The sequence below is a fragment of the Epinephelus moara genome, chromosome 4 (assembly GCF_006386435.1).
Source record: "Epinephelus moara isolate mb chromosome 4, YSFRI_EMoa_1.0, whole genome shotgun sequence".
Lineage (NCBI taxonomy): Eukaryota > Metazoa > Chordata > Actinopteri > Perciformes > Serranidae > Epinephelus > Epinephelus moara.
The window spans coordinates 15648575-15663689 of NC_065509.1; the positions used below are offsets into that span (position 1 = coordinate 15648575).

Below are 15115 nucleotides of genomic sequence, written 5' to 3' on the forward strand. Positions count from 1 at the left end.
ACTCTGGCTCCAGATGCATTTCTTTTAATTTGATGACGCTTTGACATTTGTTGATCTTAAAAAAAGGCCGAAATGCCATCAAATTAAATGAAACGCATATGGAGCCAGAGTGTGCAACACTTGTTTTGGACAATCAAAATTTTCCAACCGGCCACAATCAGCCCAACAACCAGCAACTGCCGATATATTTGCTCAGGTGTGTGTGTGAGTTAGGGTTGGAAAGTTATACAGTTCAAGAAAAACAAAGACAAAGCGAGAAAGCAGAATATGGCAGACAGTCTGAGGATGGACATTCAGCTGCTCGAACAGCAACCTGAATTCAGCCATCACAAACTCCCTGCCGGATCAGCCAACTTTCTGTTGCTGCAGTTACACAGGTTAGACCAAGACAGTGCACACCAGCATTGGGGTTTGCACCAGGTGAAATAAAGCTGCTACAGTCACTACTGAAGGTCTGTCTCTGGAGCTTTCATCTGTTCTCCTTCCAGCAAACAGTCTCCTAGAGGCAGGGAGTGAGGCGGAGGGACCATGACGTGCATGAGCTAGCTAATTTGTCCTATTTGTGAGGGGGCGAGGGGGTTAACGGATCAATGCACTGTGCGCAGCTCTACAATGGAATACAATTTTACACATTTTAAATAGTTAAAAACATTATAAAGTGGTGGTCAATGCTGATATTGTGGTGGATGCTACAAATAAATCAGTGTAGGGAAAACACTGCAGGGACAGCTGAATGTAGCAGTTTAAGGTTAGTTCAAAATGTACTTTTTTATTCATTCAGTTGCACATGTAACATTCATTTTAGTAAGTCAGTAAAGTATATCTAATATAGCACCATTCACACAGCAAGGTCAAAGTGAATCACTGGAATAAAATTGTTTAAAAATAAGAACATTAAAACAGTTACTAGTTTATTTACCACTTTTCTATACAGTGATAAATAACAGTCAGAAAGACGGGCTGACATAAGATAGGCATCGTTTTTGGAAATATGCCTTATGATTTATAGTCTCTGGATGTGTATGATTCAGCTTTTTCCCAGGGTCTAGTGTTAAAAAACTGCAATACTTTTGAAATTGCAACACTTAAAACTTGCATTTCTAACTCATCATAAAACGTACTTCATTCGAACTCGGCACAGACAGAATAAACTCACCAAAACTGTCTTGGTTAGTCTTTCCACTTTTCCAACAATCACCAACTCTGGTTACAGTCAAAATAAAACTTTAATTTACAGTTAGATGTGAAAATATAAAAGATGTCTCTACATGCTGTTTTTCCTCGCTGTCTCTCTGCTGCTGAGCGGCGGCTCTCACTGGTTCTTCTGAGGCAGACCATTAATGTAGTGAAATAAAATGGTGAAAATCACCTCAAAGAAAAAAACTATGTGCTCAGTCAATCACAGATAACTGACATATTCATCCATTCATCCAACCCTATCTTGGTATAGTTACCTGTTCAGATGACTATTAAATAATTACAATCATTTTCCATTGGTAGTAACAATTTTCATGGAGCAGATAAATATAACAGTGCCAGCTCTCGCCTCTTTTCACTTGTGTAAGTGGTCCAGTGGTATACTAATGCATTTCTCACATCCTGTCTATTTAACATACAGTTAAGTTTTACTTTATGTTAATGTTAAGTGTACTTAAATCAGAAAGCCATAATGTTTTGGCCTTCAACTATACAACTAAGGCAGTGTGACATAATGTCAACACAACTCAGTTGAGCTCATGAGAAATATGATGGCTGATGAACGAAGTGGGGAGAGATTTGTCAGAAATTATGTCAGATTAGCCTATAATTATGTAGAAGTGTGTGTGATTAGATGACTGTTGAGTACACATCTCTACCTAATCTATCTGCTTGCGTTTTTTTTTTTTTCAAAGTCATCTGCAAATGACTGAAAGTAACCATGACTGGCTGTCTTTGCTTTAGAGATGACATTATTAACATAAAACTGAGTACACTTGCTCCAGGCTGTACAGCAGCATGACAAATACAATTCCTCGCTTCTTTGATTTCTGATTTGCACTTGCACAAATACTTTACTGTCACAAAATCCCTTTAAGAGCTGCACTTAACTCTCTCAATGTAGAGGACCTGCTTTTGCAATCTTGTTGAGCCAAAGAAAAATAAACACCCCATTCAGCAGACCATCTTCCTAAATTTTACACTTTGAGTCATGCCATCTGCTTGCAGCATGAAACTCCTGAAAAACATTTTGCCTGCACAGTCGACAACATTTAAGCAAAACACAAAAAAAAGGAGTCTATTAAGTGTTGCTATTTTTTACTTGTAGCATCTTTGGCTGTAAAAAGGCTGCAGAGTTATAGTGTCTACATCTATTTAAATAACCTACATTTAAACCAGATTCTCACTACTCAGACTTTGTCTTGACTTGACTTTGTCTTGACTGACTCCCAAATTATTTCCTTTTAAACATTACAAAAGAGAAACACGTTACGCTATCCCTGTTGTAAGATGACGTGAGATGATGTCACCACTGAATCTCTTGTAGGTCACCAGAGCTCACCTGTAGCACTGCAAAGCTATCGTTGACACACTCTCATTACACCTCGGCATACAACCGAAGGAAAATCCCTCCAAGTTGGCAGCGCAATAACAAGCTACCGTAGCAGGTGCCTAAGTCCCCTGCAAGGCACCTCTGATCCGTTCCAATCCCCACTGTGGGCTAATAGTAGCACTCAGCATGTACACCAGGAGATGGATGGAGAGTGAGTGTAGGCCTATATGTGTCAACGTGTGTGTGGGGGTGTGTGAACGGAAAGTAAGGATGTGACCATGATAGATGTCTTGTTTCTAGTCCTCTACTGGAATCTGAGTCCCATCTTATTTAACTTTAACAACATTCATGACCAGGACCACCCACGCCTGGAGACTTTGTAAGACAACACCTGTTTGTGTGATCACCACAGCTGTTTGTCTACTCTCACACTTGCTTGGTTGTGTTATCGATCAGGTTCCCATGTCTTACCTGTGCAGGTGAAACACTTCACATGGAAGTGGGTATCTTGTACTCGTACCACCTCTCCTTTGCATATTTCCCGACACCTCTGGCACCGGATTGGTCCTGAACTTCGTTCACCACCTGCAGATCCTTGTTGGTAAGCTGCTGGAGACAAAAAACACACAAATTTAATATTGTATTTATGTGTTACTATTTTGTAACATGAATTTAATGTCCGCCGCTAGTTACTGTTGCTATGCCTGCCTCAAGCTTTCTACTCTTGAACAGCACATATGCAGCATGCAAGACTGTTGCTTGAAAATCTCCAAAATGACATCTGTTGGTGGCATTTTTTATCGTCATTATAGCTAGCCAACTAATAAAGCTAACGTTACCTTCATGAGTTGGTTGAAAATGCTGTCTTTGGCTAATGTTTCAATTTGAATAATTTTAAACTGAATTTAAATGTATGTATACAGATTATACGTATATATACATATATACACTTTGAGAATAGCACTTTGAGAATTGCTTGAATAGCAACTCGAATTCAGCCATTGCAAATTTCCTGCTAGATCAACTAACTTTCTGTTGCTGCCATTACACAAGTTAGACCCAGATGGCACACAGAAGCATTGGGGTTTGCTCTGGCTGAATTCAAGTTGCCGCAGTTGCTACTGAAGGTCCCCCTCCAGTGCTTCCGCCTGCTCTCCTCTGGGCGAATAGTCTCCAAGAGGCAGGGAGTGAGACGGAGGGACCACGAGGTGCATGCGCCGACTAATTTGTCCCACTTGTGGTCTGTTGAACAGAGAAGGAGAGCCAAGCGAGGGGCTGAGCGAATCAATGTGTTGTGTGCAGCTTTACAATAGAAGCTTTTACTCATTTTAAATAGTTACAAAAATAAAGAAAATCCGTAAGCGTTGATATTATGGTGGATGCCACAAATAAATCAATGTAATCAATGCAAAACACCAAAATGAAACTTACAGTACACACAGTGGATGTACTAGACATGAATGGGGCTTATTTTTCAACTCAATCTGGCCTGCAAAATAATTAGGGGTGTCCCCAAATAAGAATTTCCATAATCAAATCCGATTGTTCAATTCTATTATAATCATATGTCTAGCCTATCATCAACCTACCATCAAATCTTTTTTTTCTCACTGACTGATATTCTCATTTGCGACTTAAGTTTCTACTTTTACCACACCAGACAAAAGAGCTGACACACCCAATTAAACAATTTGTCTTCTTGACTTGGCACAAGAATGTATTTCATGATAGGACATGTTCCATCCAGTGCTGTCCCCAGTACTGAAATGTTACCAAGAAGATCTATAGACAGACAGACAGACAGACAGACAGACAGACAGACAGCTTTTCATGGTTGTTCAAACTCCGACTTTTGACTAGAGAAAGAAAGAGAGATGGAAAATGCAAGCCACAAACAGCTGTTTCAAATTGCCTCCCTCTGCTGATATTGACAGAGAATTGCTCATAAATTTAAAAAATACATAGCACTCTGCTGGTGCTAATTTCTCATGTGAGTGCTCTGATAATTTAATACCAAAACTAAGCTATACATCATGATTTATTGGAAGAAACCAAGCAATTCCTTCAGCACCCCCATATCCTGAATGAAATAATCCTTTGTTTCATGGCTACATTTGCCGCCACTGCCACGATTTGACTGTGAGATTAGCTGTCGAATTGGGGTCACACCTAAAAACAATATAGAACAAAACGTGTCTGGCTTTGGAAGTGATGCTGGGTTAGGTCTCACTGTAGGTAGTAGGCTCGTTAATGAGACATTCTAAGATTTGCAGCATGTGTTAAAGCAGACGAACATTGTCTCATCCATTCCTTACACTTTTGCTCGTTTTTAGTTTTTGAGAGAGTTAGAAAAAAACCCCTATCCAAACTCTATACATAAAGTTTCATTTACTAGAGCCCCATGCACACAGCTTCAGCATGTAAAGAAATCCAAAGCTTGACAGTCGCCAGGCCATAATCAACATTTCTGTCTCCAGCCACAGCGAATGCACTATCCACTTTAATGGACATAACATTGCATTAATTCAAAATCATAATGGATTTCAGCATTAAGCTGAACAAAACTGCTTTTCATATTCAACGGTTTTTCCACTGTATACAGAAATCCATCACCAGAACTGGGGCTTCTAGTGCACTACAGACTGTACTGTGTGCAGTTCACACAATAAGATCAGTGTGTAGCTCTGTCAACACTTGTTCTGAAGCTGTGAGGTCTGACACCTATGTAAGCTGGGTAAGCTCCAGGCTTTCTCTCCCACTGTCTCTATTTTTCACACACTCACACGGGCTGACACACACACGCGCACACACACACACACACACACACACACACACACACACACACACACACACACATTGCTGCGTCAGGTTAGAAAGTGGATAGATCTCCTTACCTCATTATGCATTAGCTTACATGTCAGACTCTTGCAAGGCCGATAGCTATTTCACATTGTCAGGAAAGCAAGTTCTCACATACAGACTTAACAGTAATGGAGCAAAGGCTCTCATAAGCAAAAAGCTCCAAATGATAGATTAATTTGATCTTAAATGAGTGAGGAAAATTAATTTATCTAAGCCCTCTTAGGCTATCAGAGGCTCTTTAAAGGTCCATCCTCTCTTCTAGGCCATACAAAGATTCTCTTGCATCCACAAGCACAGATGACCAGCCTCCAAATACTGAGACTGTGCCAGAACAGCTGGGTTCACAGTCTCTTATTTTGCTCCATCTTCCTGAAGGAGCATGTGAGTGATCCTACACTTGGTGGAAGGGGTATAATGGCAGGGTAACCAGCTGGCCTTGCTGTCTACCTGAAGAGCTGACTGAAGGACTTTGCTGCTTTAGTCAGAGCAGCACCAGCATATGTGCTGGCGTGACAGAGCTACTGATTCCATTTCACTGGATGAATCCCAGAGGACTTGCAGCACTTAAAAAGTCTAACAGCCTTGCATGCCTCATAGCCTGTGAGCACCCTTTGCATGCACCGAGTTTGATGAAAGTATATTCACAGTGTATAGGCTACAGTATGTGAACTGACTGAGTGTGAAGGCATGCATACATCCATGGGTGCAAGCAGGGGTGTAGTGCCATTTGCTAAAGTACTGAAGTTCACCCATGATCACGGTTAAGTTGTGGCTCATTTTGTTGGTTACGTAACCACTGTTCTAAAGGTGGCAACTTATAACATGAAAGGATATTTTGCTGCCTTTTCATCTTTACTAGTTAACAGTAAGACTGAGAAAAAAAATTATCTAATTCCTGTGCTGCTCAAAAATTACCGCTGGCAGCTCTCGGCAAGTTTGCAAAAACTTAATCTCTAAACTTGGAGAAAAAAAGTGGCGGAGCCTTGTCCGGTGCACTCCCTCAGCACTACACCATCGGGTGCAAGACAGAATGAATGCATGACTGTTGTTTATTTTCCTGTTCAGGACAGGAGCGTGGGCATTGGAAATATGCAATCATGATTAATTCCCACTCCAATCTCCCACACTCAAGTCTCTGTTAGTTCATTGTTTTCCTCACAATGCTGGCAGCACCAATGGGACCCACTACCCCTGCTTGATAAGTGCTCAGCCACTGGTTCAAATAATGACACTCCCTTGGCAGTGGGGTTTTTATATACATATATGTGTGTGTGTGTGTGTGTGTGTGTGTGTGTGTGAGACCAGGCAAAGGGAGTCTTTTTTTTTTTATCGTAAAACTAAAGCAACACTGATCTCATCAGGTGTGAATGAGAGATAATGGGAACTAATGGCAGTACATGCAAGCCTTTGCCAACACCTACTGAAAACACACAGGACATTTATTTACAATGCTGACCTTCTGAAATATGGCCAAAAACCCTGGCACAGCATAACCTCCTCTGCTTTCACCGCCTAGCCAGGCAAAGTTGTATAAAAGAAATACTTGTATAAAAGAAACAACATACTGCATATAGAACCTGAGCGACGTGCCAAATGAAGACTGTCAACACATACTTAGATTAAAAAGGCAGAGGTGCGGCAAATAGCAAAGATTCCCGCTGTTGTTCAACAAGTATGTTTAAACGAATGAGCTGCTTATTGAAGTCGTTGGATGTGCATGCCAAAAAGCCTCACCTACGTAGAGAAACCAGGCACACAATCAGCTCAGGAGGTGAAGCATTACGCAACACTATCTAATTGTGTCAGGGCGTTTATTCTCATTGAACACAGCCATGCTCTCTCCAGCTAAACCCATTATAGGGCTTTCAAACAACCCCTCATCCTCTCCCATGCTGAGGTGTTGAGTCATTCTTCTAATGATAGCCACCAGACTACAGGTGTAATCCACTGACTCCAAATCAGTGGCGAGTGCCTCGGGAGAAAACAGCCTACGGCAGACAGGTGAAAAGAACAGGGCCAGGGTCAGAGCAGCCGACAACATCCCCAGGGACTGAGAGGCTGCTACTATTTCTGCCCCTGACCTGACAGCCCCCGGGAGGAACATGCTGGGAGCTCAGTCACAAGGGATGCTGGGAGATCAGTTGTGACGAGGGAGTGGAGTGAAGAGTAAGGCAAAGAATCAAAAAGAAGTGTGTGGACTCAAGATGAATTATTAAAGGAAAAATGTTTCACTTCTTTTACTTTACTTTGTAGTAAGTAACATACCCATTCTTTCCAGATGTATCAGCTTAGTAGGGAAAACTTGCAGATCTAACCCAGGTTTGCCTGATGCTTGAAGTCCATCATTAAAGTTTACCCAACAGGTTTGAATATCTGCCTTTTTATCGCATCTGTCAGAAGCCCTTAAAGAACTGTTTGACCAAGAAGCAGTGAAGAAAATGTAGCGTAAACTGCAGGACACATGTACATCTGCAACAAGAGAGAGGAACAGGGCAAGAGTGGACAGCCAGCCATCAAGAAGAAGTTGAAATCTATGGAAGCAATGTCCTTCTTCAAATCTTCCAAGACAAGGAGAGGGTAACAGCAATGATGATGCTTACAGTGAAGTGCAGTCTAATAGTTACACAGTATCACTTCATAACTCAGGTGCCAAATGCAACACGAAAACTGAAAGTGGTGACAGTCTTTAGATTTTGCCTTGCACTGGGAATTTTTGCAACAAATAAAACAAGAAATCGCTACAGGTTCAGTGTGCAAGAACCAAAGTTTAAAAATGCATGCGAATAAAGGACTTGGTGTCAAAAGCCTTAAGCAGCTTATACGTTAGTGATACCTACCTGTAGCTTCAATTTTCACAAGCTATTGTTGAGTAAGTATAAAAGTAAGTGATTTTGGAGAAAAGGCTAAATATTAATAGAGCTACTTCAAAACTGGGTCTGCGGTTAAGGGTTTGTGACAACATAGAAGTGGCGTCTACTCAGTTTAGTAATAGCTCAGTGGTACTTGGTAAGCTGGTATTCAACAAACCTTCACAAGCTGTGCATGTCTTGTCAATCGGGAGTTTTTCAAGTTCTAATTTTTTAGCATTTTCTGAGGCAAAAACTGCATAAATCCTACAATAGACATTTCTACCAAACACACCATCAGTTGTCACCAAACCAATCAGCAAAGTGAACTAATATATAGTTTGAATAATGGAAGCAAGACACATGCTTCAAGAAGTCACTGTATTGAAGTGACTGGTTAAAGCCCCAGCTTTTCTCTTTAGATACATCAGATATTTTACACAAGATCGTAGGGTCTCAATCCCTTATGTGTCTTAGTGGCAAGTTAAAAACATATTGATTCATTATGAATCCCATAAGAGCCTCAGATCCACAGGGCTCAGCCCACTGTCTGAAATAAGAGTTACTTGCTTCAGCAATTGAGAAACATGGTGTTGTTGGGGAAGATTCTCGGTCATCCATGTCATGGTAATCTTAAGTGTTATATCATAAGCAACTGGATTTGCTTGAGTTTCTTGAAGAAGATTCCAGAGTCCTATGACTCTGGAAGGGTTCACACCCACACAGAATTTTAAGCCTACGACTCCGCACCAGTCCGTTAGAACTGAAGAGGCCACTTGGATGAGAGGGGAAACGTCTTCACAAAACTCAAGCACGTCCAGCTGCCTACAATATAGCACTAAATATATTGTTAAGGAGAAAACCAAAATCCAAGCTTCAAAACATTTCTTTAGGTACCTCTGGATCATATCACTGTTACTACATTAATGTTTTTTTCCCACAGGTTCAATTGAATGAAACTATCTGGTTAAAGGAGTATCTAGCTAAAATATGTTCTTTGTATTTAAGGAGGACATCCTATTTAAAATCAGCACTGTGTCCTATGTATTGTCCCAACAAAGCAATACCATGCCTCCCTGTCTGTAATCAAATGCATCCAATGATCAGGTGTCTCCCTGCCACCACTCCCCCTCCCTTCTCTTTATCTCCCTTCGTCTCTGTCAGGACCTTGGCCAGGAGCATTCATCAGAGCAATGATAGCGTCCAGTGGTATCACAAACATACTGTCACTCTATGGAGGGAGAGAAAGGTCAGACTGCTACTGACAGTCTGAATGATCACTCAAACCCACCAGAAGCCAAGGTCATGGAGACAGAGACCTTGAGGATGCCACATACAGTACAGACCCATTGGTGTAGCTTTGAGCCGAACAAGTCTTCTTTACTTACAGATTAAATGGAAACAATTTCCATGCAGTCGCCATTGTTCCCTTTCCACACGCCTTTAATGGCTGTACACAAATCAAACTAAACACCACTGTAGTAACCACAATGACTGTAACTGCAAATGAACAAGAGAAACATGTGCCTAATTTTATGTTGGACTGTAAATACATACCAGTTGTACACGACTGTGTAGTGTATGATGAATATTCATGTGTGCATCCCAGCATCTGTGTTTGCATCTGCGCATCTTTGTCTCCCACCTTTGTTCTCTGTGTTATTGAACTAAGGCGTCTGGCAGGAGGAGTGATAAATGGTTTTTGGCTCTGGTTTGGACTGCTCACCAGATGAGGCAGAAGAGCAGGAATCATATATGATACAGCTCCCCTCCCTGTCTACCCTTGTTCTGACTCATTCCCCCCACAACACAGAAAAAAACCTGACATCAAACCAGCAAGGGAAATATCCATCATGTAATTGAGTGCCGTCCCATGTATCTATACATTTATTTTTTTTTCCTTCTAGAAGCGGGGCCTAAGGAGGACACTGTCTGTCAGTGGGCAACTGGATCAGTCTTTTCATTCATACACTTTGATCCAGACCAATTTATTATATATCTGTAACGACTTGCCATCAAATTAAACATGAATATTAATTGTTCCCAGAGGATCATTTCATAAAATTTTGTGGACTCTCTGACATTTTGTCTATCACCGTCATAAAGTGACGTTATTGCACTATTGGCAACCCACTTTTTTTGCTTCTGTGGCCACCATCATGTCAAAGCAGTCTGTCAAAGCACTACATTTTAAACGTTTTACACCATCTCAGTAAATATTAGATTCTTCAAGTACCACCATTATGACGGACGTGAAAATACAGTAGCATAGGCCTATGCTTTTTAGCAACGTACCCACGCAGGAAGCAGGTTCATACCTACAGTAATCAGAGGATTGTTTATTGTTGACTGTTGTCAGCCACAGCCACGCTGTACAAAGGGGTAGCACTAGAAGTGGCACTTAAACTCTTCCGCAAAACTCTCATAGACTGCAAGGGCCACAGTGTTTCCCACAAAATTACAATCTACGTGTGGCGTTAGATGATGACGGAAGGGCAGGGGGCATGCGCTGACTTTCCATGTTTTTTTTTCTTCAATTGTCTGCGTGTCCTTGTATCACTCTTTGTCCCCTCTCTAAATTCTGTGTATTTTGCAGCTCTGTGAATGCAGCACAGGTGCAACTCTTCTTTTTTTTCTTAGCAGCAGTTTGTGGAGGTTTGGAGTTGCGGGGTGAATTCATCAGTCAATCCAATCAGATCAGCTCAATGGATGAGAGGAGCAGCTGTTCGTGAGTGAAAGCAAACTTTAGACCTAGCGACATTTATACAAAATCTTTATTTGATTATACCACTAAAAAGTGGGCGGGCTTGGATTGTAGTGTGATACTGAGCTACAGCGAAGTCCGCTGCTGTTCAGACTGTTGGCTCCACACTCACCTTCTTCGTTGTTACATCAGAAGGGGGATGAAGGAGAGACGGATGAATTAGATGTCGGCCACACTGTTTTGGAAATTTAAAAAAAACGGTGTTGCCCACTGATATCGGAAGACATATCTCTTCCTATCTCTCTCCATATTGCTACTACAACCCCCAAACGGTGAAGTGTGGTTTTATATGACTGATGTGGCTAGCTAGTGGCCCAAAGGGATCCCAAAAGTTATTCGAGGATTCATTGTCTGGTTACTATTAATTTATGTGGAAATTAACCTTTTTGTCCACCTCCCACAGTGGCTGGTGGATTCCAAAATCTACCAGCCACTCAATAGACTGCTTTGGTTTTTTGGCTGGTGAGTGAAGAAAATCTAGCAGCCACCTACATATTTTACCAGCATTTGGCTGGTGGCTGGTGCTAATTTCCAACCCTGATTTTGTGCCAATCCATTTAACTGTTGTTGAGATATTTTAGTCTGGACCAAAGTGTTGTACTGACTGACTGCTAGTGTTGCTAAAAGACTATTCATGAGACTACATAGCTGAGCAAAATGGGCAATACTTCCATGGAGACTGCAACTATGGCTGGCGTTGATTTCCATACTTATCATGTATTCAAACCATATATGTCTTAATCATTAAGTTGCATGAGACGCAGACGCGCTTTTTGAAGTTAAGACACCCAAATGGGAATGCCTTTCGGATGTGTTTCGTCTGAGAACTCTCTGCTATAGAGGGAGGAAGAGAGGGAAGGAGAGAGCTGTCAGTGCTGTCTGTGATGTACGGCTCTGCAGATCCCCTCAGGTCCCTGAGCTCAATGATCAGGATATTGATCAACATGTGTTTTATCACTCCCCTGAAACACACATACTGTATGTACAGTACACTGTACCTCAGAAACGGCCTGATTTGCCAGTTAGGCTACATTTTTTGCAAAACTTGTGTCTCCACTCTGCCCGAATATAGTGTGCATATAGTGGTACATCTTAAGTATGTTAAACCAAGGTCCTTTCCACCAGAAACTAACCTGCTGCACACACAGTCCTGCCTTGACCGCCAGCCAGGCAGAAAATAGGAGTCTGACCACACACACACACACACACACACACACACACACACACACATAGAAAACCCAGTGACCATGAGAGATAGAAGGCCCAGAAGATGAAGACAGACAGTCAGAGCTGTGTGTAATTACTCTGTGTGTGTCGATGGCCTCTGGGCTATCACACCCAATGCAGCGGAAAACACGGCACACAGCACAGCCTAACAGGCCCATTCATGTCCAAATCTTGAGTGTTGAGAGTGGAGGGGAGCATATGTTTGACTGACCAGAGGGGTGGGAGTGAGGAGAGGAGAGGAGAGGAGAGGAGAGGAGAGGAGAGGAGAGGAGAGGAGAGGAGATGGTCTTTCCTCAGCTCTGATGCCTGCTGTGTTTATGCCTAAAGCCAAAGTACAGACACATGTCACACCATCATCTGCCTGCTGTGACTATGCTGACACACACACACACACACACACACACACATACATGGTACTGCACACGTATACAGGATGGCACGTACTCACAGGCAAACGGTAAACCACAGGTTGACATGTTGTTGATGTGTGTGTTTGCCTGCATTTCTTGTTTAAGCACATGCTTTTAAATCACCAGAGCCTGTGACAGCTCGCCACACGCCGGCTGTATGTGCTCCTCCCCCTTCTGTGTCAGCTGAGAAAAGCATTTTGAGGCTTAACAAAAGAATTCTAAACATTTTCTCAGGGAAGCCAGGAGCTGCGACACCACTCCCGGCACGCACGGCACCGGGAGCTGGCAGTCAGGCAAGGCTCGGTACCACAGGGTTAAGAGCACTGGATGAATAATGTAGTGCCACACAATGACAGGCTAGATTATGAATGATGCAGTAAGACCCGGTTCCTCCTGTAGACACGGAGGACAGGGGAGGGAGGACAGGAAGCACATGACACCATCAGTTCACAGAGGACCTTGTGCTCATCAACTTCTACTGCCCTCACTGATAGCCAAGAGGGAAGGGGGGGGGGGCATTTCTTTAAAAGTCTTCCCTTGGAGATCCACGCCGTATGAATCAACCAGTGAGAACTTGAGAACAACAAAGTGGAGGCATGTATACAGGCGTGCACATGCTCACACAGCTGACCAGCCAGCCCTACAGGGAAAGCCCTGATTCAGCTGACAGAGGATCAGGGTCACAGTCAGCTAATACAAGGTCAGCTTAGCATCATGGCAGGCCCCGGGCCGGGTGTAGGGTACGTATGACAGAAGCCCTTGGGCTGTCAGACTTATTTGTCATGTGCTGCATCACAGTGAAGCAAACTCCACGAGACCAACAGCGGTCACGTCAGAAACCTCCAGCTCCAGGGGCTTCCTGCTCCTGCAACGTTAGAAGACAGGTGGAGTTTTATGAAGAGGCAACAGCTGACAGCCTGGGTGGTCTCCCATGAGAGGTCAAATGTACTGCTGATGGTGGCGAAGAGGATGAGAAAGGAGAGAAGAAGATGAAAGAGAAGTGACGGAAGAGGGGAGCAGACACTGGGAGGGCCCAAGCAACACCTGTTATTGGGATGAAGAATCCCAAAAATGCCCCTGGATACATGAACTCTGGGCAAATGCTACTTTGACCTCCAGATATACTTAGCTCTCCTATCCTCTCTAAACCTGCCCCAGGTCTAATATAGGGGTTTGCTGCACACTATAAGCAGAGGCATAATTCACAACAACAGTTCTATAATTATGTACTGGATGTACATAAGAATACAATTTAATATATCTGTGCAATTTAATTTAACAGAATACTGAGGTGAAGTGAAATTACATTGTTTATATTGGTACTTTCAATGGTCTGTTTGATCACATAAAGGCTACTATTGTTCACTGCTGCTCTCACATGTAGGTATTGTCTTTGCGCTTCAAGTGGAGAGATAAAGCGCGCAGGAATGGACTTACCACTGGAACTCATGATGCCCAATGTTTATCTCAAACAAAGCGCCTCCGTCGACAGTAATCCCATAAAGCAACAGCAAATCTTCACGGAGCAGTTCACTCCTTCCAAATTGTGCAATTAAAAAAATATCCAGCAAACGCAAATGATGCTTCTCACTCTCCTGCTTCCAGTCCAGTGTCTGAGAAGGTGGACAGAGCCCGGAAAGATGCGTCCAATAAATGTGTGAGAAAATAAAAATAAAGCGAGGATATTTCCAGTGATTGTAAAAATCCAAAATAAAGCTCCTGATCTTGCTGTGTGAGAATGTCGGTCGCGTGTGTGTGTTTTTTTCTCTCTCCCTCTCCCAGAGAAACAGGCGCCAGTTCCAACACAATGCTGCTCAGTCGGATTCCACCTTCACATTTTCGCTCCTGGCTGATTCCAGCTCCGCCGCGCTCTCCCTGGCGGTGCACTGCTGCTGTCACCGTGCGCCTCTCACACACTCAACATACACACAGCACTCCTGTTCCGCCCTGCACCTTCAAAATAAATAGACCATAGAAATAGACTGAACCTGTTGTATTTAAGCCTGCAAATTACTCAAAGTCTAACCAAATAAAATACCCTTAATTTGCCCTTAACTTATCAAACACATGAATATAAATCAAGGAGTCACGTTTGCTTTAATTTAATGACAATTAATACATAACAAAAAAATTTACAAGCCATATTATGAATGAACTTTTCACATAGATTTTAAGGGATGCATGGCTTTTTCCTCAATTTACACATTAATTTGACATATTTCATTTAATCCATTAATTCTCAGTTGCAGGTGATATTCAGTTAAGGGCCTAAGGGACCTTATAAAACCCAAAACTAAACCCCTTAAGGACACTCTTTTTTGAAAGCTTTTACATATATATGTATAAAAAAAAATAATGAAATACTGATACTCAACTTGCAGCTTGTGGAAAAAATCTGGCCCGCAATAAAACTAAAAAGTAAATGAAAATAAATGTATTCACACTAAAAAAAATGTTTAATTTTTTAATGTAAATG

The 15115-nt window shown here is 42.2% G+C and overlaps 1 protein-coding gene across 6 annotated transcripts in view; it reads right to left on the minus strand.

Annotated features, from left to right (window-relative positions):
• Window positions 1–14510, minus strand: part of ablim3 (actin binding LIM protein family, member 3) — a 58092-nt gene extending 43582 nt beyond the window's left edge. For all 6 annotated transcript variants that reach the window (XM_050042288.1, XM_050042287.1, XM_050042286.1 and 3 more), the window contains exons 1-2: window positions 14077–14510; window positions 3002–3139 (exon numbers count right to left, since the gene is read on the minus strand). In XM_050042288.1, the coding sequence (XP_049898245.1) occupies window positions 3002–3139; window positions 14077–14089 (151 nt within the window). In that variant the 5' untranslated portion in view covers window positions 14090–14510. The remainder of the gene's footprint in view (window positions 1–3001; window positions 3140–14076) is intronic.
• Between the last annotated feature and the right edge of the window lie 605 nt (window positions 14511–15115).